This window comes from Homalodisca vitripennis, unplaced genomic scaffold (genome assembly GCF_021130785.1).
Source record: "Homalodisca vitripennis isolate AUS2020 unplaced genomic scaffold, UT_GWSS_2.1 ScUCBcl_909;HRSCAF=3852, whole genome shotgun sequence".
Classification (NCBI taxonomy): domain Eukaryota; kingdom Metazoa; phylum Arthropoda; class Insecta; order Hemiptera; family Cicadellidae; genus Homalodisca; species Homalodisca vitripennis.
In genome coordinates, this window is record NW_025777063.1 from 63844 (window position 1) to 85459 (window position 21616).

General features: G+C 31.8%; 1 protein-coding gene across 1 annotated transcript; it reads left to right on the forward strand.

The window, feature by feature from the left end:
- The first annotated feature begins 1056 nt into the window (after window positions 1-1056).
- On the forward strand, window positions 1057-21205 carry LOC124371111 (40S ribosomal protein S3a). The gene is made up of 6 exons (XM_046829425.1): window positions 1057-1214; window positions 9872-9975; window positions 11498-11694; window positions 14881-15006; window positions 18819-18980; window positions 21031-21205. Exons 1-6 carry the CDS (start codon window positions 1153-1155, stop codon window positions 21169-21171), a joined length of 792 nt encoding a protein of 263 aa, XP_046685381.1. The 5' UTR covers window positions 1057-1152; the 3' UTR covers window positions 21172-21205.
- Window positions 21206-21616: the final 411 nt, after the last annotated feature.

Consider the following 21616-nt stretch of genomic DNA (forward strand, 5'->3'; position numbering starts at 1 on the left):
TTTAAGAGACGTACATTTTACTTCCGATGAAAGATTGTTCACGACGTGAAAAAATATACGTGAAATATTTTCAGGCTTACAATGGGTATCAAGAGCGATGTTGTCATCAATTTCAATGTTGGCTATATTGTTATTTATTGCAGCGTAATTATTATAATAGTAAATTATATTTTGTTTAAATAGTTGATCTTGAACGTGTAGATTTTTGTTTAGTTAGAGCGACAAACCCGACGCATTTACTATTAGAATCATTCACGTTTAACATAATCACTGTTCGATGTTAACTGTCAGTACGGTACTAATAATTATCTGTTTACAGTTCGTTGTTTACATTTTACATAATCACATGAAGCTCGAGGTTACGTTCATAACAGTGATGGGTTGTCACAACGATAAACATAAAAAAGTGAACCAAGCCGTTAATACTTAAGTAAGGTGTAATTTTATATAAGTAGTCCTGCACACGAAATAACGAAAAACCATAAAAATTACTTATTAAAATACGTATTTTAATCAAAGGTATTTGAATATATTTGGTCTTTTATAGACAGAACAGACACAACAGTATTTTTACGTTGACAAAATTACTGTTGTCTGTTCTGTCTATAAAAGACCAAATGTTTTCAAATATCTTCCCAACTCGCTACAGGATAGTAAAACTACTAGTACTAAGACTTGTCCGCCCTCCTTTAGATTGGAACAATGTACCGGTAGTTAGTTTCATCACTGTAGGAAAGAAGCCCTCCTTTTAGTCTAAGAATGAAAAGGCAGGTAAATGGCTCGCAAAGCAAATCCCTGTAATATTTTATACTTATGGTTGGAAATATATAAGAGACACAGCTTTTGAAAATATATTATATAGAAATATAGTAATATAATTGATCTTAAAGATCAATACTATATTACTTTTTCAAAGGATGTCATTTTCTATTATATAGAAGACTTAAATTATATCAAAAGAAAATTCCCGTTTTTCAATACATTTTAACATATCTTAACATTAAGAAGTATACTGGTTATATCCGGTCAACTTTTTTGTTGAAGTAAAACGGAAATGATACTACGGCACGGCCTAGCTTCGTGTTACCGTCATCTTTCTTGTTCGCGTTTCATTCGTTGAAGTCGCCCTTTTAATTTTTACTAGATAGTGCTATGGCTGTTGGTAAGAATAAGGGTCTTTCTAAAGGAGGAAAGAAGGGTGTTAAAAAGAAGGTGTAAGTACTCATTAAATTTTGCAGCATTTATTTTAATAATGTTAGTTGACATAGTCGTCATAAATTATAACACGTTTTTCTAACCTTGTTTCCACGTGTTAGGCATGATCATATCCACAGGGATTTGAGTATATTATCCTATATTTATGAAAATATCATCAATCCTAAATGTGAGAGGCCGATTTTGGTCTTTGCAGAGGTTCTATAAATCCTTATAGGCTATATCAAGGCTACTAAGGCTTAATCTTCCTAGGTCGGCATAATAGCACCACCTTTTTGGAGTCAGGATATCAAATTATTGAATAGGCCTAGATGTACAATAATGCATCAAGAATCCGATTCAGTTTTAGTGGACACATTTTTTTGTGTACATATACAGTACTTGTATAAAAGACCAAAAACTCTCCTTTCCAGAGCGTTTTAAGTTAAACTTTTGGTATTCAAGTTATTTATTAATCACAGAGGGTACGGTCCAATAAGCGGACCCGGTTTTTTATATCGAAGAATATAATCATCGATACCTAATATTCGCATATCGAATCATAGACTATCAATCGATATAAAAGTAATAACAATCATATTTATGTTTTAAATTAAAATGTGAATTTAATGATAACAAATAATAAATGAACATAACCAAAATCAGGGAAACTCATAACTTTAACTAAATGAAACAGAACGAAAACGTTTTTACTAAAGTTGTGTCCACCATTACCTTCTTTTTTTGCATCTGAAGACAACCATGTTAGCTCCTCTGACAGTTACATTTGTTACCTTTCCACAAATATCACATAATGGATTCTTAGGTACTAACCCAACATCCTGAAGCCATAAAAAACATATTTTATCGTCTTTTAAAGCAATTTCGTGAAGCTTCCTAAGATTGACGGCCATTTTAATACACAATGTTACGTGAAATTTAAAATATTACCTTGTATTATTTGAAAGTGTTTACAGCTGTTCATATAGATTATTTAAGTTGTTAAAAATAATTCATCAGTCTTGATTGATTATATCGATGGTTATGATTAAGTCATATCGTTTGCCAATTTCAATATAAAAAACCGGGTCCGCTTATTGGACCGTACCCATCACAGATTTTAGTACAGTATTTTAGTTTTGTCCAGCCTAGATGTACTTTACACTTAAAATATGCTTAGGCTACTGTATTTTTTTCTGTCAGTTAACCCTTCAGTTGGCATAAAGAGAATTTTCATCGCCAAAGGTCTGAATTGGCAATGATTAATATTTGTCACCAAGTAGACATGTACAGTTATCCTTTTTATATTTTAGGTAAAGGTCATATAAATGATTTTTATTTTGTATACCCTGACTGAGCATTAACTATCGTAAAAATTTATTGTTCTTATTTTGATTATTTTTTACAATATCACATGTCGTTTTCAACGGACAGCTGATATGAACTTAATGTACTTTGTGAAACGGTAAACAAGTGCTGGGTTTTTTTGTTTGGAGTTATGAATTCATAGTATTTCTGGATAAATGCATTTTATAGTATTTTAATTGTTGTTATTACTGTGGTTTAGCTTTCTTAAGTTGGAGTTTGGGTACAATAAGCGGACCCGGTTTTTTATATCGAAGAATGTAATCGTCGATACCTAATATTCTTCGGCACAAGAATTGGCACAAAATTTATAATAAGTTTTGATGTAAAAGTTATTGCTAAGCTGTTACACAGCAGAATATTTACAAAAATAATTGTAAAAAAATCTTAACTTGTTTTGTTGAACAATTATTATTTACATGGAAATTAACAACAACTTAGCCTATTGTTATTATTATATTCCCCAAATATATGTGAATAAATGACATAATGTTTTGATATTTGGACTGAGTTATGAAATGGGATACATTATAAAAAAACATCTGTGTGGCAGTTGAAATAAAGCTGCCAGTACAGTGACACCATTGCTAGTTGTAGGATTGAACATATAAAGCTTTTATTAATTCATTAATGAATAGTTTCATTTATTCACTCCATTTTCGTAAACGTGAATTATATTCAATTGCAAATAACTTTCCATTAGCTATTTGTCGTTTTACCTCATTTTGAAAATACAGACATCCGGACAGGATCGGATCCGAATTGATCCAGATTATTGACGCTCTACTGTACATAGTCGATCAGCAACAAAAACGTTCTGATTATACTTACAATGACTTATTGCAGCTCTATTTAACCCTTTTACGACCGGACCATATAATGGATGTTGCCCAATACTGTAATACCTGCTGTGTAGACTTGCTCTGAAAACTGCTTAGTTGTCAGTCATGCTGTTTTGAAGTAAACCACTTCAAAGAAAGATCATAAAAAATGTATTTGTTGGCCTATGATTATGTATTTGTTGTCAAAATGTACATTTTAAATCAGCCTAACTAGGTAAAACTCCAAATTGTCTTATGTGACCCTCCTATTTTGCATTTATGAAATATGAAATAAAAAGATTATTTATTTTTTAAGTTTACTGTGTTTTACAGAAAAAAAAACCAAAGAGTTTAACCGTGGGAAACCAGTTTATTTTACAGAGAATATTGTTTTCTACATGTGTACCAAATTTTAACTTATTTGAAATACAAATAATAAAATATGAAATTTATTATGTTGCTACGAAAGCAATAAAAAAGTTGTTATTCGGTAATATCAGTACAGCATCGTAAATCTAAAATTAATTGGAGTTATACAAATTCTTACCTTAATTTACAATATAGTGCAGATCAAAATAGAAGTCAATAAAATGTACTGTTTACAGTGGCATAAGTAAAAAAATATATACACTATGTACAAACACTTTTCATTCGGATCACTATTTACACACGTTTGCCAAAGCAAAGAGAATGGCAGCCCTCTTTGCACCATCTGCAAACCAATTTGGTTTTTTTTTCATGATTGCTTGTAGTTTTGACCTACTTTTACAGTGCATACCCAACAAGTTTTTACACAACTGCCAGGCAATCTTTCATGGCCCTTCAACCCATCACCACCTCTGGAGCAAAGGCAGCTCTTAAAGCTCTTGACTCCAACAGCATTTCATCCAAGCTTGTGTGGGAGTGCTTTAACACTCTCTGCAAGCTTGGATCACGCAACTGTGTGCGTCTTGGTTGGGTACCGGGCCACACAGGCATAGGTGGCAACGAATGCGCCGACAGGCTTGCCAAAAGCGGAGCAAGCATGCCATACACCGGTCCAGAACCGAGTTGTGGTATAAGCAAGTCAGCCGCTTATCAAAGTATAAACAAATGGTCCAGGAAGACACACCGCTTGCGGTGGCAGAGTCACCAAGGACAAGCACTCGGCAGAAGACTGCTTGCCGATTCTAGCTCCGGATTCACCAGATGGCTGATGGGGCTGGGGAGGGATCGGGTTAAGCAAGTGATTGCCTTGATCACTGGACACGGCCACTTCAGGAAACACCTAAACACTCTAGGTTTACAAAATGAGGACTCGGAGTGTAGACTCTGCAATAAGTCTGAAGAGACTGCAAAACACATAATACTGGACTGTGAGAGACTGGGAGCAAGGAGAAGGGCTCTTTTCGGTGATAAACAACCAGGCGACGAACCAGATGCTAGTATCGGGGAAAAGCTTCTTAGCCTAATTAAAGGCACGAAGATAGGCTTACCCCTCTAACATCAAAGGGGCACACAATAAGCTCAGGTTGACGTGAGGATCTAGGAATCCACCCCAATATCCCAAAGGAAAAAAAAAAAAAAAAAAAAAGCTGTTCTTCAGCAAACCATTCTTCAGTTATGGTCTCAATAATGCTGACTATAAATTTGTATCTAGAAATTGGTTTGATTTGATTACTCAGGGAGTTCTCTTTATATATTATATAAGCATTCAAGACCATTCTAGCAAATAAATTAGAGGCGAACTTCTATGTACAAAATTAAAACCATGATTTTCTGTAATTGAGTCCCAATTATCTATGTTTTGACCTATATTTCCATCATCGTCAGAACTATTACCATTTTCCAAATTGTCATCTGAAGAGTCACTCATGACTTGCCTATTGAAAGGTCTAGTTTGGCTAAGCCTAGAGGGCTTTGCTTGTTGTTGCTCTTTAGCTTTTTTTGGTGGTCTTCGCAAATAGTCATCGCTGTCTGATGAATCAAGTAAATTGTTAGTATTAGACCTACCTCTATTCAAAACAAATGTACCAGATGTTGAAGGTAGTGGAATAGAGTTATAAATGGGATCTGCGTCCGAGTCGTCATCAAATGGAATTGAAGAATCAGGCGAATCTAGCTCCCTATCTATTTCCCTATCAAGTTCACTTGTTCTCAAGTTCTCACATGACATTGTAATCACAATTCACTCAAAAATTATTAGTACGAAAGCATACATTACTACCTCGAAAACATAAAGCAAACGGACATTACACATTGTAATTACATTATTTTATGCAAGAAACTGTTCTGATTGTAAATGTTTTAGTAAATAGCTGCTTAAAAACTGTTGTGCATAAAATAGCAATTTTCTTATACATGGATGTTCACAAATTAATTGATTAACTATAAAATTCCGAAAAGCTAATCACTAGAGCTCTGAGAACTAAAAGTATTACAAACTCACCTAACCATATCATTCTACGTAGCAGGGCAATGACTGCTTCTGTAGAAGTACAATGAGAATTTAAATTCAAATACGTTTTTTTCTGTCTATAATGAACAAAATAATAAGTACAATACTTTAAAGTGCTCTCACAATACTTAACTTTGCATTGCAAATGCAGAAAAAATTCTTCACTAGCACGACAAAGTAGAATAACATTGAATATTACTCTAAATCGCCAAGCAACCAAATATAAACCAATCAGAAAAAGCAATATTGAGATGCCCAAAGAAGTTGTGTAGTATCGAACAGAACTGAAATAACAAAGGGAAAACTATGAATAAACTTTCTATGGGAGCCGAAATTGTGACCAAAATGATGAAAAACAGAACAATGTATTGCCTTTTAACTTGGTACTGGTATGAGTACATTATTACAGGCTGCCTGCTGGTAAAATAACCAAATCATTATTAAATGTACTTGTTTTGCCTTGTGAACTACTAGCAGTGATGAAAAAATATCCCTCTTATTATATTTCTTCCTTCATTTGTTTTTCAGAAGTTTTAAGTTCACCTATGAATTACTCCAGGTGCAATAATATCTATTTAAATGATAAACAAGTTTAATGCTTCTTACATCTTGCCATGTCCAGATTATATCAGACTGAGATTAGTGCATGCATTGGTGTATATTGTGTGGTTCAAGTGTGGCAGATCGTGAGTTCGCTCATATGAAATGAACTTATTTTGTAAGGAATGATCACTGTGATCAGCCTCAGTGCTGTTTTTGTTTGTGTGAACCAAAACACCTAAACACCGTAATAAACAATTTTAACACTACATTCCTTCTTAACTCTAAATACTTTCCAATACAACCTTCATATTTAAGTAATTTGCATAATATTAACATTGTCGTAAATCTGTTTTTTCTTAACTTTTAAAAATTCATAACTTTGCTCAGAGTCAAATATCAAAGTTCAAATTTATATGTTACTTTAGTACCATATATATATATATATATACTTAAATATATATACCGGACATGCAATTTAACTGCACACGGCTTGTGCATTGCATTTGAGAAAAAATATACCTTGATTTTTATTCATTAAAAAGACTCATGTCAAACTCAGCAGAAACACTTAACAGGTTGACTGCCACACTGATATTGTGTCCCAAAGCTTGACTGCCATGAGTATCAATTTTGATACTCATCTGTTTAGTTTCACAGGCCTTGAGTATCATATGTGATACTCACAGGTCTAAACATATGTTAGTATCTAAATGTAAAAAAATGTGTTATTTATTAGTAATTTTAATATATTATTAAACATATTTATTATTAACTATTACATATACTATTCCTTAACATTAGCCACTATTTTTTTTGCTGTATTGGCTTTGTTTACAACACATGTTTTGGTATCACTGCAGATTGTTTGGTCAGGTTTATTTGAGGTTATAATAGTAATTAAAGTTTCATTACTGTTGTGGTGTGTATTGATTAACCATGGCTAATAAACTTGACGATGAATATATTTTAAACATTTTAAATAAAAATTTAAAGACTAATAATTGTTCTTTAGACTATGACAGTGACAACAAAGATTACTTTTAGTGATGAATGACAAATTCAAAAGAGCTTTGATACCTACTGAAAAAGTTTGTGTGGACGAATCAATGGCCCCTTTCCTTGGTCGCTTGATATTTAAACAGTATTTGAAAAATAAAAGCCATAAATATGGCATTAAAATTTTTAAACTGTGTTCTGAAGGTAGCTGTTGCTTGACATACAAAATATATGCTGGGAAGGAAGATCAGAGAGTAAAGTCTAGCTGCTAAAGTTGTTCTTGAGGTTGTAGAACCATATCTTGACTTTGGAAGAACGGTATACACCGACAACTGGTATACCAGCGTACCATTGACTGAAGAGCTAGGTAAAAGAAGCACGCACTTAGTAGGCACCCTAAACAAAGCAAGAAAAGACAATCCGAAGGATATTGTAAAGGCCAACCTAAAAAAGGACAGGTAATAGCTCTGAAAAATGAAAGTAACATAACTGTACTCAAGTGGAAAGATAAGTGGGATGTGCTCATGCTATCAACAAAGCACGGCGATAAAATGGCAGAAGTTTCAGGTAAAGGAGGTAAAAAGACGATGAAACCAGACCCTACTATGGACTACAATACAGCTCAAAGATCGGCTAAACAAGTTTTTTTCAAAGTGTGCAGTGTGTGATGTATACTTTTGTAAAGACTGTTTTTTCTTAGTTCACAAAGTAAAAATATAAAGCTAAAAACAGTTGATTAAGTTTTATACCAACAAATTGTGTTTGTGTTTCCTTTTATTTTACTGATTCTTTGTTTTATTTAGCCACTAAAAGCTAACAACTTAAAGTTATAACACCTAAAATTTGTGTTTTCTTACCCTCAATTTTTTCAGTTACAAAAAGTTACAAGCTGAGGCCATGAGTATCAAAATGATACTCACGATAATTTAAACAATTTTACTTCAAAATGATTGTAGGTAACACTTATTTATATTAAAATAGTATTTACAGGTAGAATTATTTTTTTGAAGAAAAAACATTTTGTGGCCCCACGGGATGGAACCTGAAAATCTGCTTGGCAGTCAGGCCTTGGGCGCTGAGTATCATATATGATACTCATGGCAGTCAACCTGTAAAGGTGTTTTTGTGCAAATGTTTAGCTTAACACGTTCACTCCCAAGGGGCACATATAAGAACCGGGAAAATTGAACCCGATGACCACATTATATACAAAAGATTTAACCAGTGTACTAGCTACCTAAGTATGACTAGGGTCAGACAAAAATTAAAGATTTCAAAAATTTGATATTTCTATACACAAATAATGAGTTGTTATATTAATTCAAATGGAAGTAATTTATTTTAATGTTGAGTTTCTTTGTGGCACATATTATATGTGCTGCTCGGTCCATGGCAATTAAAAATGTGTTTATTACTCTAGACCAACTAAGGCACATATGTGCCACATTAAGATCTGATTTTTTTCTTTGAAATTACAAGATAGCCTATAAGAATGAAAAACCAACATTATACAAGTTATCTTTTATTTGTTACAGAAAAACATTCTGGCTAAGTGTTGAAAACTATGTTCTAATGTCACATGCTGCCATCACTTTAACTGTATTTATGTTTCAAAACACTATATAAATAAATCTTTAAAAAATCTTTAAAATTAATGTTAGTTTTCCTTTCAAAAGAATAGTCCAAATGAATCAGCTACATTGAAAACTTAAACAACATGTGTACCAACTTTGAGCATTCAAACTCAAAATGCTTTATTGTTGTCGACAATGTAAATTGCATAACTATCGTCAGTACATATAAAATTCCATCAATCTAAAAGTTTTTATCAAATAAAAAACCATCTAAGCTGTAGTATTCTTTTATAACTAGAACTTTTATTACATGTAAATACTAGAAACAAAGTGCCACACATCTCCACAGTGTACATAGTTTAAAGCTTCATTATGTATACACCATTATGAAAATAAGTCTAAGTTAAGTATAGTCAGCAGTACATATTTGGGCCGTTGGTCTATTTCAATACACTAACCAGCACTTATACAATATGTGCCGCTGATCTGTACTTAACAATTTTTGTGTCATTTGCAATAAATTGGGTTTATGGATGCTTCTAGGGTTAAGTAATTATAGGAGTGGTAGTAAAATAAATCATTGAAGGCCACGACATGATTATACAATACCATATTTGTTTTACTTGTCAAACATGTATTTTATGAGTTGTATTTAGATTTTATTGGTATTATACAAATAACTTTTTTGTATTTTACTGAATACTTGTTCAAAATATTTAAAATAAGTCTTTAACAATCACAAATTGTCAAAGTAGTAAATGCTTGGAATTCTCTTATTCTATCAAGAAATATGTCTGTTAAAAACAGTATGAATATGGGTGATAATGGCTATCCTGTTTCATATATTTTTATTATGTTATAATCTATAGATAAGGTGTTAGTGCTGGTTAAATTTTGATTTCTACATTGAACGATGTTGAATGATTGACATTTATTTCCAGTGTTGACCCCTTTACAAGGAAGGATTGGTATGATGTCAAAGCACCATCTATGTTTGCGACCAGACAAATTGGCAAAACTCTGGTCAATCGTACTCAAGGAACAAGTAAGTATTAAAAAATAAAATTCATTGTACCCTCTGAAATAATGCATAATACTATGTGTAAAATTGTGTGAGTGTGTGTATGTATTATATATAAACGAGGCGTATTCGGAAAGTATATCTACTGCGTTGCAGCGCTGTAGTTGGCATTCCGAACATGCATATGAAGTCTTCCTTGGTTGCTCTACGTTATGTTTTCCGATTGTAGTAAACATTTATAATTTTGAAGACAATTATTGATTCCACCGACTGTGAGATTCATTCTGAAATTTGATTTTTGAGAAATCTGAAAACAGCAGAAATCAAATTAAAAATATTTATGGTGACGAGGTGAATAAGTGAAGGAATGGTGAAAAATTTGGTTAGAATAGTCAATGAAGGTCGAACTAATGTTCACGATGAGGCTCGGTGGTCATTCTTGTGTTGTGAACGGTGATGATCTAGTGGGGAAAGTTTATGGAAAAATCCGTGAAGACAGATGGTTCACAATGGCGACACTTAAAAATTAATCTCAGCAAATTTCACTAGCTGTTTGGTACAAGATTGTTACAGATCACCTTCACCTAGGTTATTGTAAACTGTGTTCCTGATGGCTTCCAAAACTGTTGACTGATGTTCACAAAACCATGTGATTGACAATACGTTGACATTTCTCATATGGTACAGTGAAGAGAAAGAGGTCAGAATCCAAACGACAATCAATGGAATGGAGGCAATCTTACGTTTTAAACAAAAGTTTAAAACAATAATGCCAGTACACAAAAAATCTTGTGCATTGAGTTTTGGGATAAGAAAGGAGTTTTGCTTAGACTACTGAATTTCTTCCCAGAGTTAAAAATATTAAAGCGGCACAATATATGAGACATTTCTAGAAAAATACGGTGTGCAATTTAAAACATAAGTGCTTTGGATCTGAGATGAGTTGAAAAATGCTGTGAAATCATGGCTATCATCATAGGCAGGAAGTTTCTGCGCATAAGGAATTAAAATATACTTTAAGTATACTCTTTCAAGTTTAAATTAAAATTTACTTAAAAAACTTTTACTAGGTTTTTCAAATACTACTTACATTCCAAATACGCTTTGTATGTATTTTTATGTATAAAATAGAGAATTCAACTTTTACTTTTTGTACTGTTTATAATGTATGGTTTAGAGAGAGCAGAAACAAATAGATTTATTTAATAACACATTAAATATTATTTCACAACAATCTGTCCATGGAGGTAGAAAATACAAACTATAATTATCTCAATATAGAATAATCAGGATTAAAGAAAAGGTATGATGGATTTAAACATCAAAAAGACAAAATATGCAAATATTTGTAACTGAGTGTTTATCAGAGAATACTAAAACTCAAACTAACAATTAATTATTAGAGTTGGTATTTTAGCCTAAAATATAATTTCTTAAAAAGTTATTGCTAAATAATTTTCTTATAAATATGCAATTAATGAAAAAAAAAAAATTACAAGTTTAAAAATAGAAATTATTTCATAATTATTGTCTGCTTACTTTCCAGAAATTGCTTCTGAAGGTCTAAAATACAGAGTTTTTGAAGTATCTTTGGCTGATCTTCAAAGTGATACTGATGCTGAACGTTCCTTCCGCAAATTCCGTTTGATTGCTGAAGATGTTCAAGGGCGCAATGTATTGACTAATTTTCATGGCATGGACTTGACAACAGACAAACTGAGAAGCATGGTGAAGAAATGGCAGGTATAAAATTAATTTATTATTTTTGTAATATAGCTTGTACTATAAACTGTTTGTTCCAATATTGCATAAATACACATTTGAATTTAAGATGAAAGTCATTGTAGGTTTATAAGTAAATTTGTTTTGAAAATTTAATTAATTATTTAAAAGTTGTTAACGTACTCTACATTAAACTTTTATTTTTTACTACGGTTGGTTTAACCTTTTGAGTGCCACGAAACGATTAGATTAACGTTACCATTATATGCAAGAAATGCTAAGAGCCTATCTTATTGTCATATCTGATGTATGCAAAAATACTGAGTATTTTCTTATTTCTCCATCGTTAATCTCATCAACATCACTTTTATTTATAATTATTTATCAGAGATTTTGTTATATTTTAATTTTTATGATAACGTGTTAAAGGTAAAAAAACTGCTTTTTACCTGTCACACTAAATTTTATTTATTTAGTAAGCAGACCATGAAAGTCAACTTATTCATCTGTCAGTTATTCTAACACATGTTAATACAAGTATATGTGTATACATTTATAAGTTTTAATAATTAATAATAAATTACATGAAATGAATGTGGATGTTTCTTTATTATCAGCGAATTTGTGATGTGATTAAGAAATATCCTGTGATTTGTGAGTGGGTATTGTTTTTGTTAGTCATAAAACTTATACTGTCTTGATTGTACATTTTTTCTATTGTAACCTGTTTTTTCGTTGTAATATATATTAATAGTCCCATTATTTTACATTTTTTTTCAGCCTTTTTTGTAGTATTTGCAGTTGTAAATTAATATAAACTCTTCCCTTCTTAACATGTACAACATTATACATTGTACAAAACTAGATACAATTTAGAATGTGTTGGCTATTACAGAATTTAAATTATATTACAGTATGTAGTTAATCATTGCCTGGTGCTATCGCATCACTTATAGAAAAAAATATTACGTTTGGGTCAAGGGAGCGATTTCCCCCCCCCCCTTCTACTATGAACTATTTTTTGCATAACCGTATATTTTTACATTACGTTAAAAGTATAACGAGAAATTTTTGCGCAAAAAATTAATTTCCCTTGAAAATTAGGCAATTGTGGCCTGATGTACACTGTCATGAACGTGTTAATATACACAATTTCTAAATACCCCAAAATGATCTCCAACTAAGTTTCAACTGCCCATTGGGAGGTTATAAGTTTAAAGTTTAAAAACATCCCAAATTAATTTAACCATATAAATCATTTAAGATATATTATGTGGTTTTGATGTTGGCACTAAGAGTGCCACCATTCAAAACCTTGGAACAGTTTTACTCCTTAAACGTGGGCTACCTAAGCCTAAGGGGGAAAATCGGAAATAAGCTGGGAATCTCCCTTTAGAATCATAGTACTGTATGGTACCAGTGTCTACTTATTCTACAGATCGCTAATGAACCGCACTTAACCCTCCGGCTGGCGCGCATTTGAGCCTTGACTGGCACCCTGTTTTGAAGCTTTGTGCAGAGTTTTTAATTTTTTTATCCTGTACAATTAATTATTGGAAAAAACACAAAAGTGTTATACATCAAATTACTCTGCAGAATATGTTGTACAATATAAACATAATTATAATTTGACTTGCCTAAATAATGGTGGATGTTTGATGGTCAGAACTCAAAACTTTTTTTTCAAAAAAACACTTTTTTATATTAAGCCATTAAAAAAAACTCAAAATTAATTTTATTTAAAAATCTAAAATATGCATAATGTTCACTTACTTATGCACAAAAAGAAAATACATAGTTATAAACACTTTTATTTATAAATGAAATTAGAATTTTAAAAAACAAGACTATATACAAGCACTAACAGTTGCCGAGTCGCGTCACGCGGAAGTAGTCGGGAGCTTTTAGCGGCCAGTAAAATAACAAATATTCATATATATAAAAGTGAATACATTATTAGAAGGCTTGGGATCTTGTGATTAAAGTGATATAACTTTTATGCGATTCGAGCGGTAATTATCGGAACTATGACGTAATTAGTAGACGATGTTTAATGAGTCGTATATTACGACTCTGCCAGTTCACGGCGGGAAAAAATGAGTCGTAATTTACGACGTTGCCAGCCGGAGGGTTAAGGTAACTTAAGTAGCAGATCACTTTCTGTGGCATTTCATATATTGGTCGGCAATGTGATATATTCAGAGCCACGATACTTTTGCGGAAGTGTAACAGGGGCTGCTACCGACGATTAAAAGCATGGATTATTCGTGAATTTCAAACTCTAAATCTACTATTTCTATCATATTTAGAAAATTTAATGTATGATTTTTTGTATAAAATATATGTCCATTTCCCTGATCCTGTAGTCATTGACTTTTTTCCTCAAAAGTGTAAATGAAGTTAAAAATAAAGTTCAGAAATGTTTCTTTAGTTTTCATTTGTTTGTTTTACCAAACCGACCTTGTGTATCAGCTAAATCGTAGTCCTGTAGCGGAAGTTTGTGTAACTCATACCTTTGGCACGCTATGCTAGACTGCATACTGATCCATGTAAGTGCTGTGTAGATTATTGTTTGTTCTCTTTATTTTTCTGAATTGTAAAGCCTATGTATTATAAACTTGCATTTTCTAGACATCACATAAAGGAAAGCTATTAGGTTAAGTCAACACCGAGATATTAACAAAGGGGCTAAATATAGGTGGTGGTGATAAATTGTCACCGAATTTCTTGCATACATATTGCTAGCAACAAAATTTTTTTGTTACCGCAGTTTCGAGGCATTTCCTGCAAACAGCTGTTAACGATAAACCGTCTCCAGGGTTAAATACAGTAGTTAATGTTTGGTCTGAAAATGTATTAGAGAATCAGAAAATTTCAACTGAGAAAATTTGGTAAAACCGGGAATTAGACTAAAGGTTATAAGTGGCCACCCTGAAAAGTTACATAATGTTTTCAATAATTTAGGTATGATAATGAATTAGAAATCTGTATAATGTCAGTAATTAATTCATTAATTTAGGACATTGGTAAAAATCTGTAATACCTTATCGATTTACTTTACATTTAATGAGACAATAAATTATGTATAGAGTAAGAAGCTGTCACTACATGATATAGATTAGACCTCAGCCACATGAAATCTTGTTTTATTTATGTGGTATCAATCACTGACCAGTTTTAATGATATTTACACATTCTTTGTTACAGACTTTAATTGAGGCAAACGTTGATGTAAAAACAACTGATGGGTATCTTCTACGTGTATTCTGCATTGGATTTACTAACAAGGATCAGATGTCACAGAGAAAAACCTGCTACGCACAACACACACAGGTAAATATTGTATAACCAAAGAGATTTTATTTGGCTGTGTATACTGACAGCAACAGGATCGTATTCAGGATCTTTACGTTCTTAGGCTGAACTTTAGTAGAGATTCGGACTGAGGTGTGTAGAATACCTTACATGGGTCCTAGGTCCTAGAGTTAATATCTTTTGTATTTTATGGTTAAATGTAAAGATAAATTGTTTGTGTATATTTTTATGGTCTTTTTACATTTAAAATATTTTTGCAGTGGTACAGAGTAAAGAATTATTAACATTTAAAATCGTAAAACTATTTATACTGATGATTTTAAAGTACATAATACACTATTGATGCTTTTAATGCTGATATATGTATTTTATTTAAGTATACAAACATTTTATATTCCAAGTTTCTTGTTCATGACTTTGTATGTTTAATTTCTGGTTGAGATGGAATGTTCTTTTAAAGTATTATTTGATATTGGATGCTTTCTTTCTATATTTTCTTCTGTCCAGTTTTTGGATGATATAACGACAAATGTTTAAAATCCATCTGTAAAAAACAAAGTCAGATTTCAAACATTGCACTAACCAAACGGAAGGTGAAATAGAACTAAACTTAACAGTCACACTGTAAAAATAATTATAATATAAATTTTAGCCAAGTATGTAAAATTATTAGTTTGTACTACAAGTGACAGTGTCTGTGGATGAGTTTCTTCTTAGGCTTCAGATTAACCTGTTGAGTCCCGGGTTATGGCAGCACAGGGGCATCTGCTGGCCCGGGTTTTTTCTGGCACTTGGTTACTACTTTGCATTATAGTTATTTTTTGCATCTGCATAATCATATACTCATAAGTTTTATTTTTATGTTTATTTATTTCATATTATTGATATTTCTAAATTCAAATATACATATTTAAATTTATATATATATATATATTTTGATTCCAAGTGTAAGTTTATTTTTTATAAATCAATAAGACTAGGATAAACAATACTAATTCCATTGGAAACAACGACAAGAAAAAATCTAGGTTTGTAGATTCCTTACTTATTCCAGAATCAGCATTTATTCCAGATTTTGAGCTGTCAAATGGAAATATGTGCGGAATAAAGTTGGTATCATTCACCCAGGGATAGGTAATTGGAGGTAGCTTTCTACGTTTGGGGTTAGGCCTACATTCAGTTCCTTCATTACCAGTAAAGTCATTTCTGGGATTATAATTTTGAACTACCTCGTTTATTACCAAGTCAACACTATCCAAAGTAGGCTTATTTGGACGACTATTAGAATAAACAGTATCACCTGATGGTCCTGGTACTGGTTCATCGAGATAACCTAAATCGTGGTTGAAGTCTGCATCACGAACTAGTTCACTAAAAATAAAATCACCACTTCTTACACGACTGAAAATATCCACATCACTTTCGTCGTCACTATCAGATAGTTCACTAAACTCACTGCCCAATAATTCATTAATATCTTGATCAAACAACTCATGCTTACGCGAAGCCATAATTATTGTGTACAAACAACAGCAACCGGCTGAAACGCCTCGACGTTTAGAGTAAAAACAGGCTGCCAAGTATCGTAGCGCGAAACAAAATATACCTCACGAGAAAGCCAGTGTTCTCCCGAGTAACCCGGTATATTGAACGTCATTTAATTTAGCGAATTGAGTTGAAGAAAACGCAAAAATAAAACGCTCTGCGCGCGGCCGCAACAGTACGGCAACGGGCCATGACTGCACACTTGCCTCAGTCGCAACTGTGCGGCTACGGGATCCAACAGGTTAATGATTATGAGGTATCATCTCGATGTACTGTCTTCTAACATAAGACATTCTATATTTCTCTTTTCATTTTACAGATTGTTCAACTCTTTAACTGGTCAGGAACTCATTTTGAGTTCCTCCAGGTCCACTTTGCAGTGGCTAGTGACTCGTATCTAGTTGCTGTGGTGTATTTAATACTAACTGTCAACATCAGGTTTTCTGAACATAGCAAACCGCGCATAAACTACCAGTGTCCATTTGACTTTATAAAAGTCTTCCATAAGATCCATTGTGTTAACCCTTAAAGCGCTAATCTAAATTACTGTCAAACGCTAAGACATAAAAAATATATTTTTTTAAATTTCCCAATGCTAATTTTTGTTTCATATACCTTGATATTACCTTAATAAGAAAAAATAATAAACATGTAATATTACATACTTTTGAGAATTTTATATGCACGAAAATATTTGAAATTTTGAATAAACTGCATTGCAGGATAATGTACATAGCAAGACTATTTGGCAGATTACATTACATTTATACAGGTTATTTATAATGAGTAAATTGTAACTGAAGTTCCTGTATAATTAGTACATAAAATAAATAAGTTCAGTATAAGATTTTGAAATGTAATAATGTGAAATTCAACACAAACTTATTTATATGATAGCCTACAAGGGAAATGAAACAAATATTGTACTTATAAACCTTATTTATTTAGAATAAATAAACTGGACTTGTATGGTGAAACTGGTATAAAATACAAAACAAATAATTGAAAAAAAATATTACACATTATATACCAAAAATGCGCTCATTTGTCAAAACTTGGATCATCTGGATTAGCCATTATAACAAAAAATTATACTAAATGTTAGTAAAACCAATTTTATAAGAATTGTATAAGATAATTGTATAAGAATTACAACGGACTGATTCAAAACACTTTGTTTAACAATATAACCAACACACACGTAGTTAAACAGCTGAATGAAACGAACGCGTCTGTAGGCGTATGCCGCGTCACAGGCCATACAAAAAATGGCGGCGATTGCTTTCAACCCGAGTAGATACCGTTACAAAGTCCACCAACGGTGACAAAGCATTTTGTCTAGTCCCGACAGTCGAAAGGAACATCGATCTGCTCTCTTACAGAAGTTTTAACAACTAATTCTTCGCCATTTCATAAGTAAAGCTTTTGCGTTTGTAGACGTAATCCGCGTTTAAAGCATCGGCAGTTCCGCGTCTTTAGGCGTTAGCCGCATTGGAAGGGTTAATATTTTAACAAATCATGCTGTTATTTTTTTATTTTTCCTCTTATCACTACCGTAGCTAAATGGCTAATTTTTTCTGTCTATAATTATATGGCATTTTTTGTTTGAAATGATGAATACTATCAGCTATAGAAGTTTGCGACACCCTTGTATATATAAACAATAGGAGATCACACTAAGTGCTGTGCTCTTTACTTTTGCTAACTATTTGAAATTCTGACTTATTAAAATGTTAATAATTTTAAATAAATTGTACCTTATTAGTGTTCTGTATATTTATTAAGTGCATTTTTAGTTTATAAATTCCATAGACCAAATTGTTTTTCAAGAAAATCATTTTACATAACAAGATGGGAAAGAAAAGTTGGAAGTTTTCAAGTGGCATAACTCCCAAGGATTAAGAATGTCAAAGCTATTCATAAAACTGCTACAGGAAGGTAGCAAAGTAACTTTGACTTTACAAAAACAAAGCCATGGACCTCTCCGGAAACAGCTTAGGAGACTAGGATTGATTGAGTCTGTAGATCCTGCAATTAGGAGTTTGCAGACCATCTCTGGTTGGACTGTCCAGCCATCTCACAACGTGGACTTGTTTATAGATAGGTAAGGTTTTCCCTGAGCCCTAAGATGTGAGAGGTGGACTCGAAAAAGCTAACAGGATTCTGTTATAGCTTGTAGCTTGATGGAAAATTTTTAAATCTTCATAAGTTAACCTATGTTTTTTATAGTTTTTACTATTTTATACACTCTTTGGCACCAATTAATCAAACTTCTTGTCTAACAGGTGAGAGCCATCAGGAAAAAGATGGTTGAGAAAATAACAGATGATGTCACTAAGTCTGATCTTAAAGAAGTAGTGAACAAACTCCTTCCTGATTCAATTGCCAAGGATATTGAAAAGGCCTGTCAAGGCATTTATCCATTGCATGATGTTTATATCAGAAAGGTAAGTTTTAAATTTACATTATGAAACTTATAAACTTTAATGATTTATAAATTATTTTTAGACCTGTACAGTTTGTTATTAGTAATATTAACCCTTGAGTACTGTAGTTATTTTTCTATGTTACCCTCTTAACCCATGGTAGATGGCGAGCTGGTCTCTTTATCTATGTTTAGCCATTATTTATTGTTCTAGGCTGTTGTAGTTAAGCAAGTATTGTAAAATACCTGTTTGGTATTGTTGCTATCGTCTTAACTGGTTCTTTTACTAAGAGGAAAATGCACTTCATTTCGTTTTGTTACTGGCAGCACTGAATTGATCACCTGTTTGTTCTAATACTTTGTTTTGTCATTGTTTTTGACAAGTTACTCCATGTAAGATTAGGTGTATATAGTTTGTTTTTGTTTAGATGGGAGATTGATCTTAATATTTGTAAAAAATTGTGGGGCTCTGCTGTTGATTTATAGTGATTGGGAGTGCAATTCTGATTGAAGCACGGAAGCAATTGTTTCTACCGGTCCTTCAGAGGCCTCAATAAATACTTTCTCAATGGGTTAAAATGCCAGCTGGCCTGAATTTTGTAGATTTGCTAACTTTTGAGGATAATGCTGTTTTCAATAACTACATAAGTTTTTCCTATTTTATTGTTTCTTTTTCAATGAAATGAATATATTGCAAATGTTCATGTTAAAAATTATATACAATATATTTTTAATAGCTGTATTATGTGAAAAGGTCATCAAATTCTTTAAAACATTCTTGCATAATATATATTTTTTAAATAAAAATAAACATGAAAAACTATTTATGAAACAAACTTAGAAAGATAAATAGAGAAATTGACAAGTTTCGTGGAAAACACTGTGAAACAGGCTCATTTTTCAGAGGATGATATCAATTAAGTTTTAGTAGAAAGATGATTTAAAAGAATAATAATTAATGAAATAATACTATAATACTGACAATAATACTATCAGAAAGGTATAAAATAAAATAATATTTGTTGTAAGGATAAGCAAACAAAAGCTCTTTGCTATGGAAACATCCAAATACGAGTATTGATCTTATTACATTAATAAATGTAAATAGTACTCTGCTTATGATTGGTATTTACATCAAAACACAATTATAGAGCCTATCCCGTAATACACATGTGACGAATATGTCTGTTATCATACCATAACAATATCATAGTTTATAATCAATAAATTAAAACATATTGAATCCAACTATATATTTTACTCGGGCATTTCTACTACATAGTATATTACATGTCGTCTACACCGGCAATTTACATGCTTTATGCCATGTCTATTGTGGTGACACCACAGCACTCAAAGGTTTAAGAGATGTTCAGAAATATTTTAATCCTTTATACAGTGTAAAAAATTCTCTTATCATATCTACGTAATCCTCAGTAAAATAAATATTATTTTTAAATATATAAATAGTAAATTACATTTGTTAAACATTAATTTGTAAAAACATTATGTTGAAAATATATTCCGACTGGTAAATTTTTATTGGCAGCACGTATTTATGCACAGTAATTTAAATAAACCAAACAATTAGTTTTTTACTATGTAATTATAATTACACACGGTTACAAATATATTATAGTTGGCATAATAGTAGTAGTTTTATACTAGTTACAAGGACGAAATACATTATAATGAGAATAAAAAAGATGAAAATGGCATACTATAATTTTCATGAAGTATTATAAATTTTAAATAAGTATTTTACTGATTAATTATAATTAAACAAATTTAGACTTATTGTGTAAGGCACAATAGTGATGTATCACTGGGAGATTTCATTTCCACTTAGTCCATAGTTAGCCTTTATTAATAGTCATCAAGTGCTATATAATCAGCAGAAAGAGGATTTGTTTTCTTGCAAAGTTCTTGGTTGATAAATATGTACCTGATGTTATGTGTTGTTTATACATTGATATCAAGAAATATTAACAGTAATACCAAAATAGGTCAATGTGTCATTAATTATAAGAACTGGTATTTACCTAAGGTTTAAACAAATATTGTTTGTTTAGGTAAAAGTTTTAAAGAAGCCTCGTTTTGACTTGAGCAAATTGCTTGAGCTCCATGGAGATGGAAAAGGAAGTAGCGAAGAACCTGGTGCCAAGGTTGAAAGACCAGAGGGCTATGAGCCCCCTGTGCAAGAAGCTGTTTAAACAAAACAAAACCCAATAAAAACTTGTTGAAGTATTCAGTTGTTTTTAATTCCTGTTGTAACTTTAATATTAAACATGACTTTACATTAACCCTGATCTTCAAATGGAAAAACTAATAAGTGTTTTTTATACATAAAAGTATTTTTATTTATTTCTACTTATAAAAGTATTTTTATTTTGAATATCACACAAGCACTTCAAGAGACCAGACTAAGCAAACCAATAGAAATAGATTATGGTTTTTGTATTTATAAAATTAATAGATACATTAGTTGTTTCCTGGAAAATATGTTAGTAAACAAGAAAACATTTAAAGTACACACTTCCTAACCTAACCTAACCTCAAAGTATGAAGTACCTATTAACAAGTGGTAATAGATGATTTGTCAGGATATTTATTTTTCTTGTAAAATAACTAGGTAATGAATGAATTATATTTGATTTT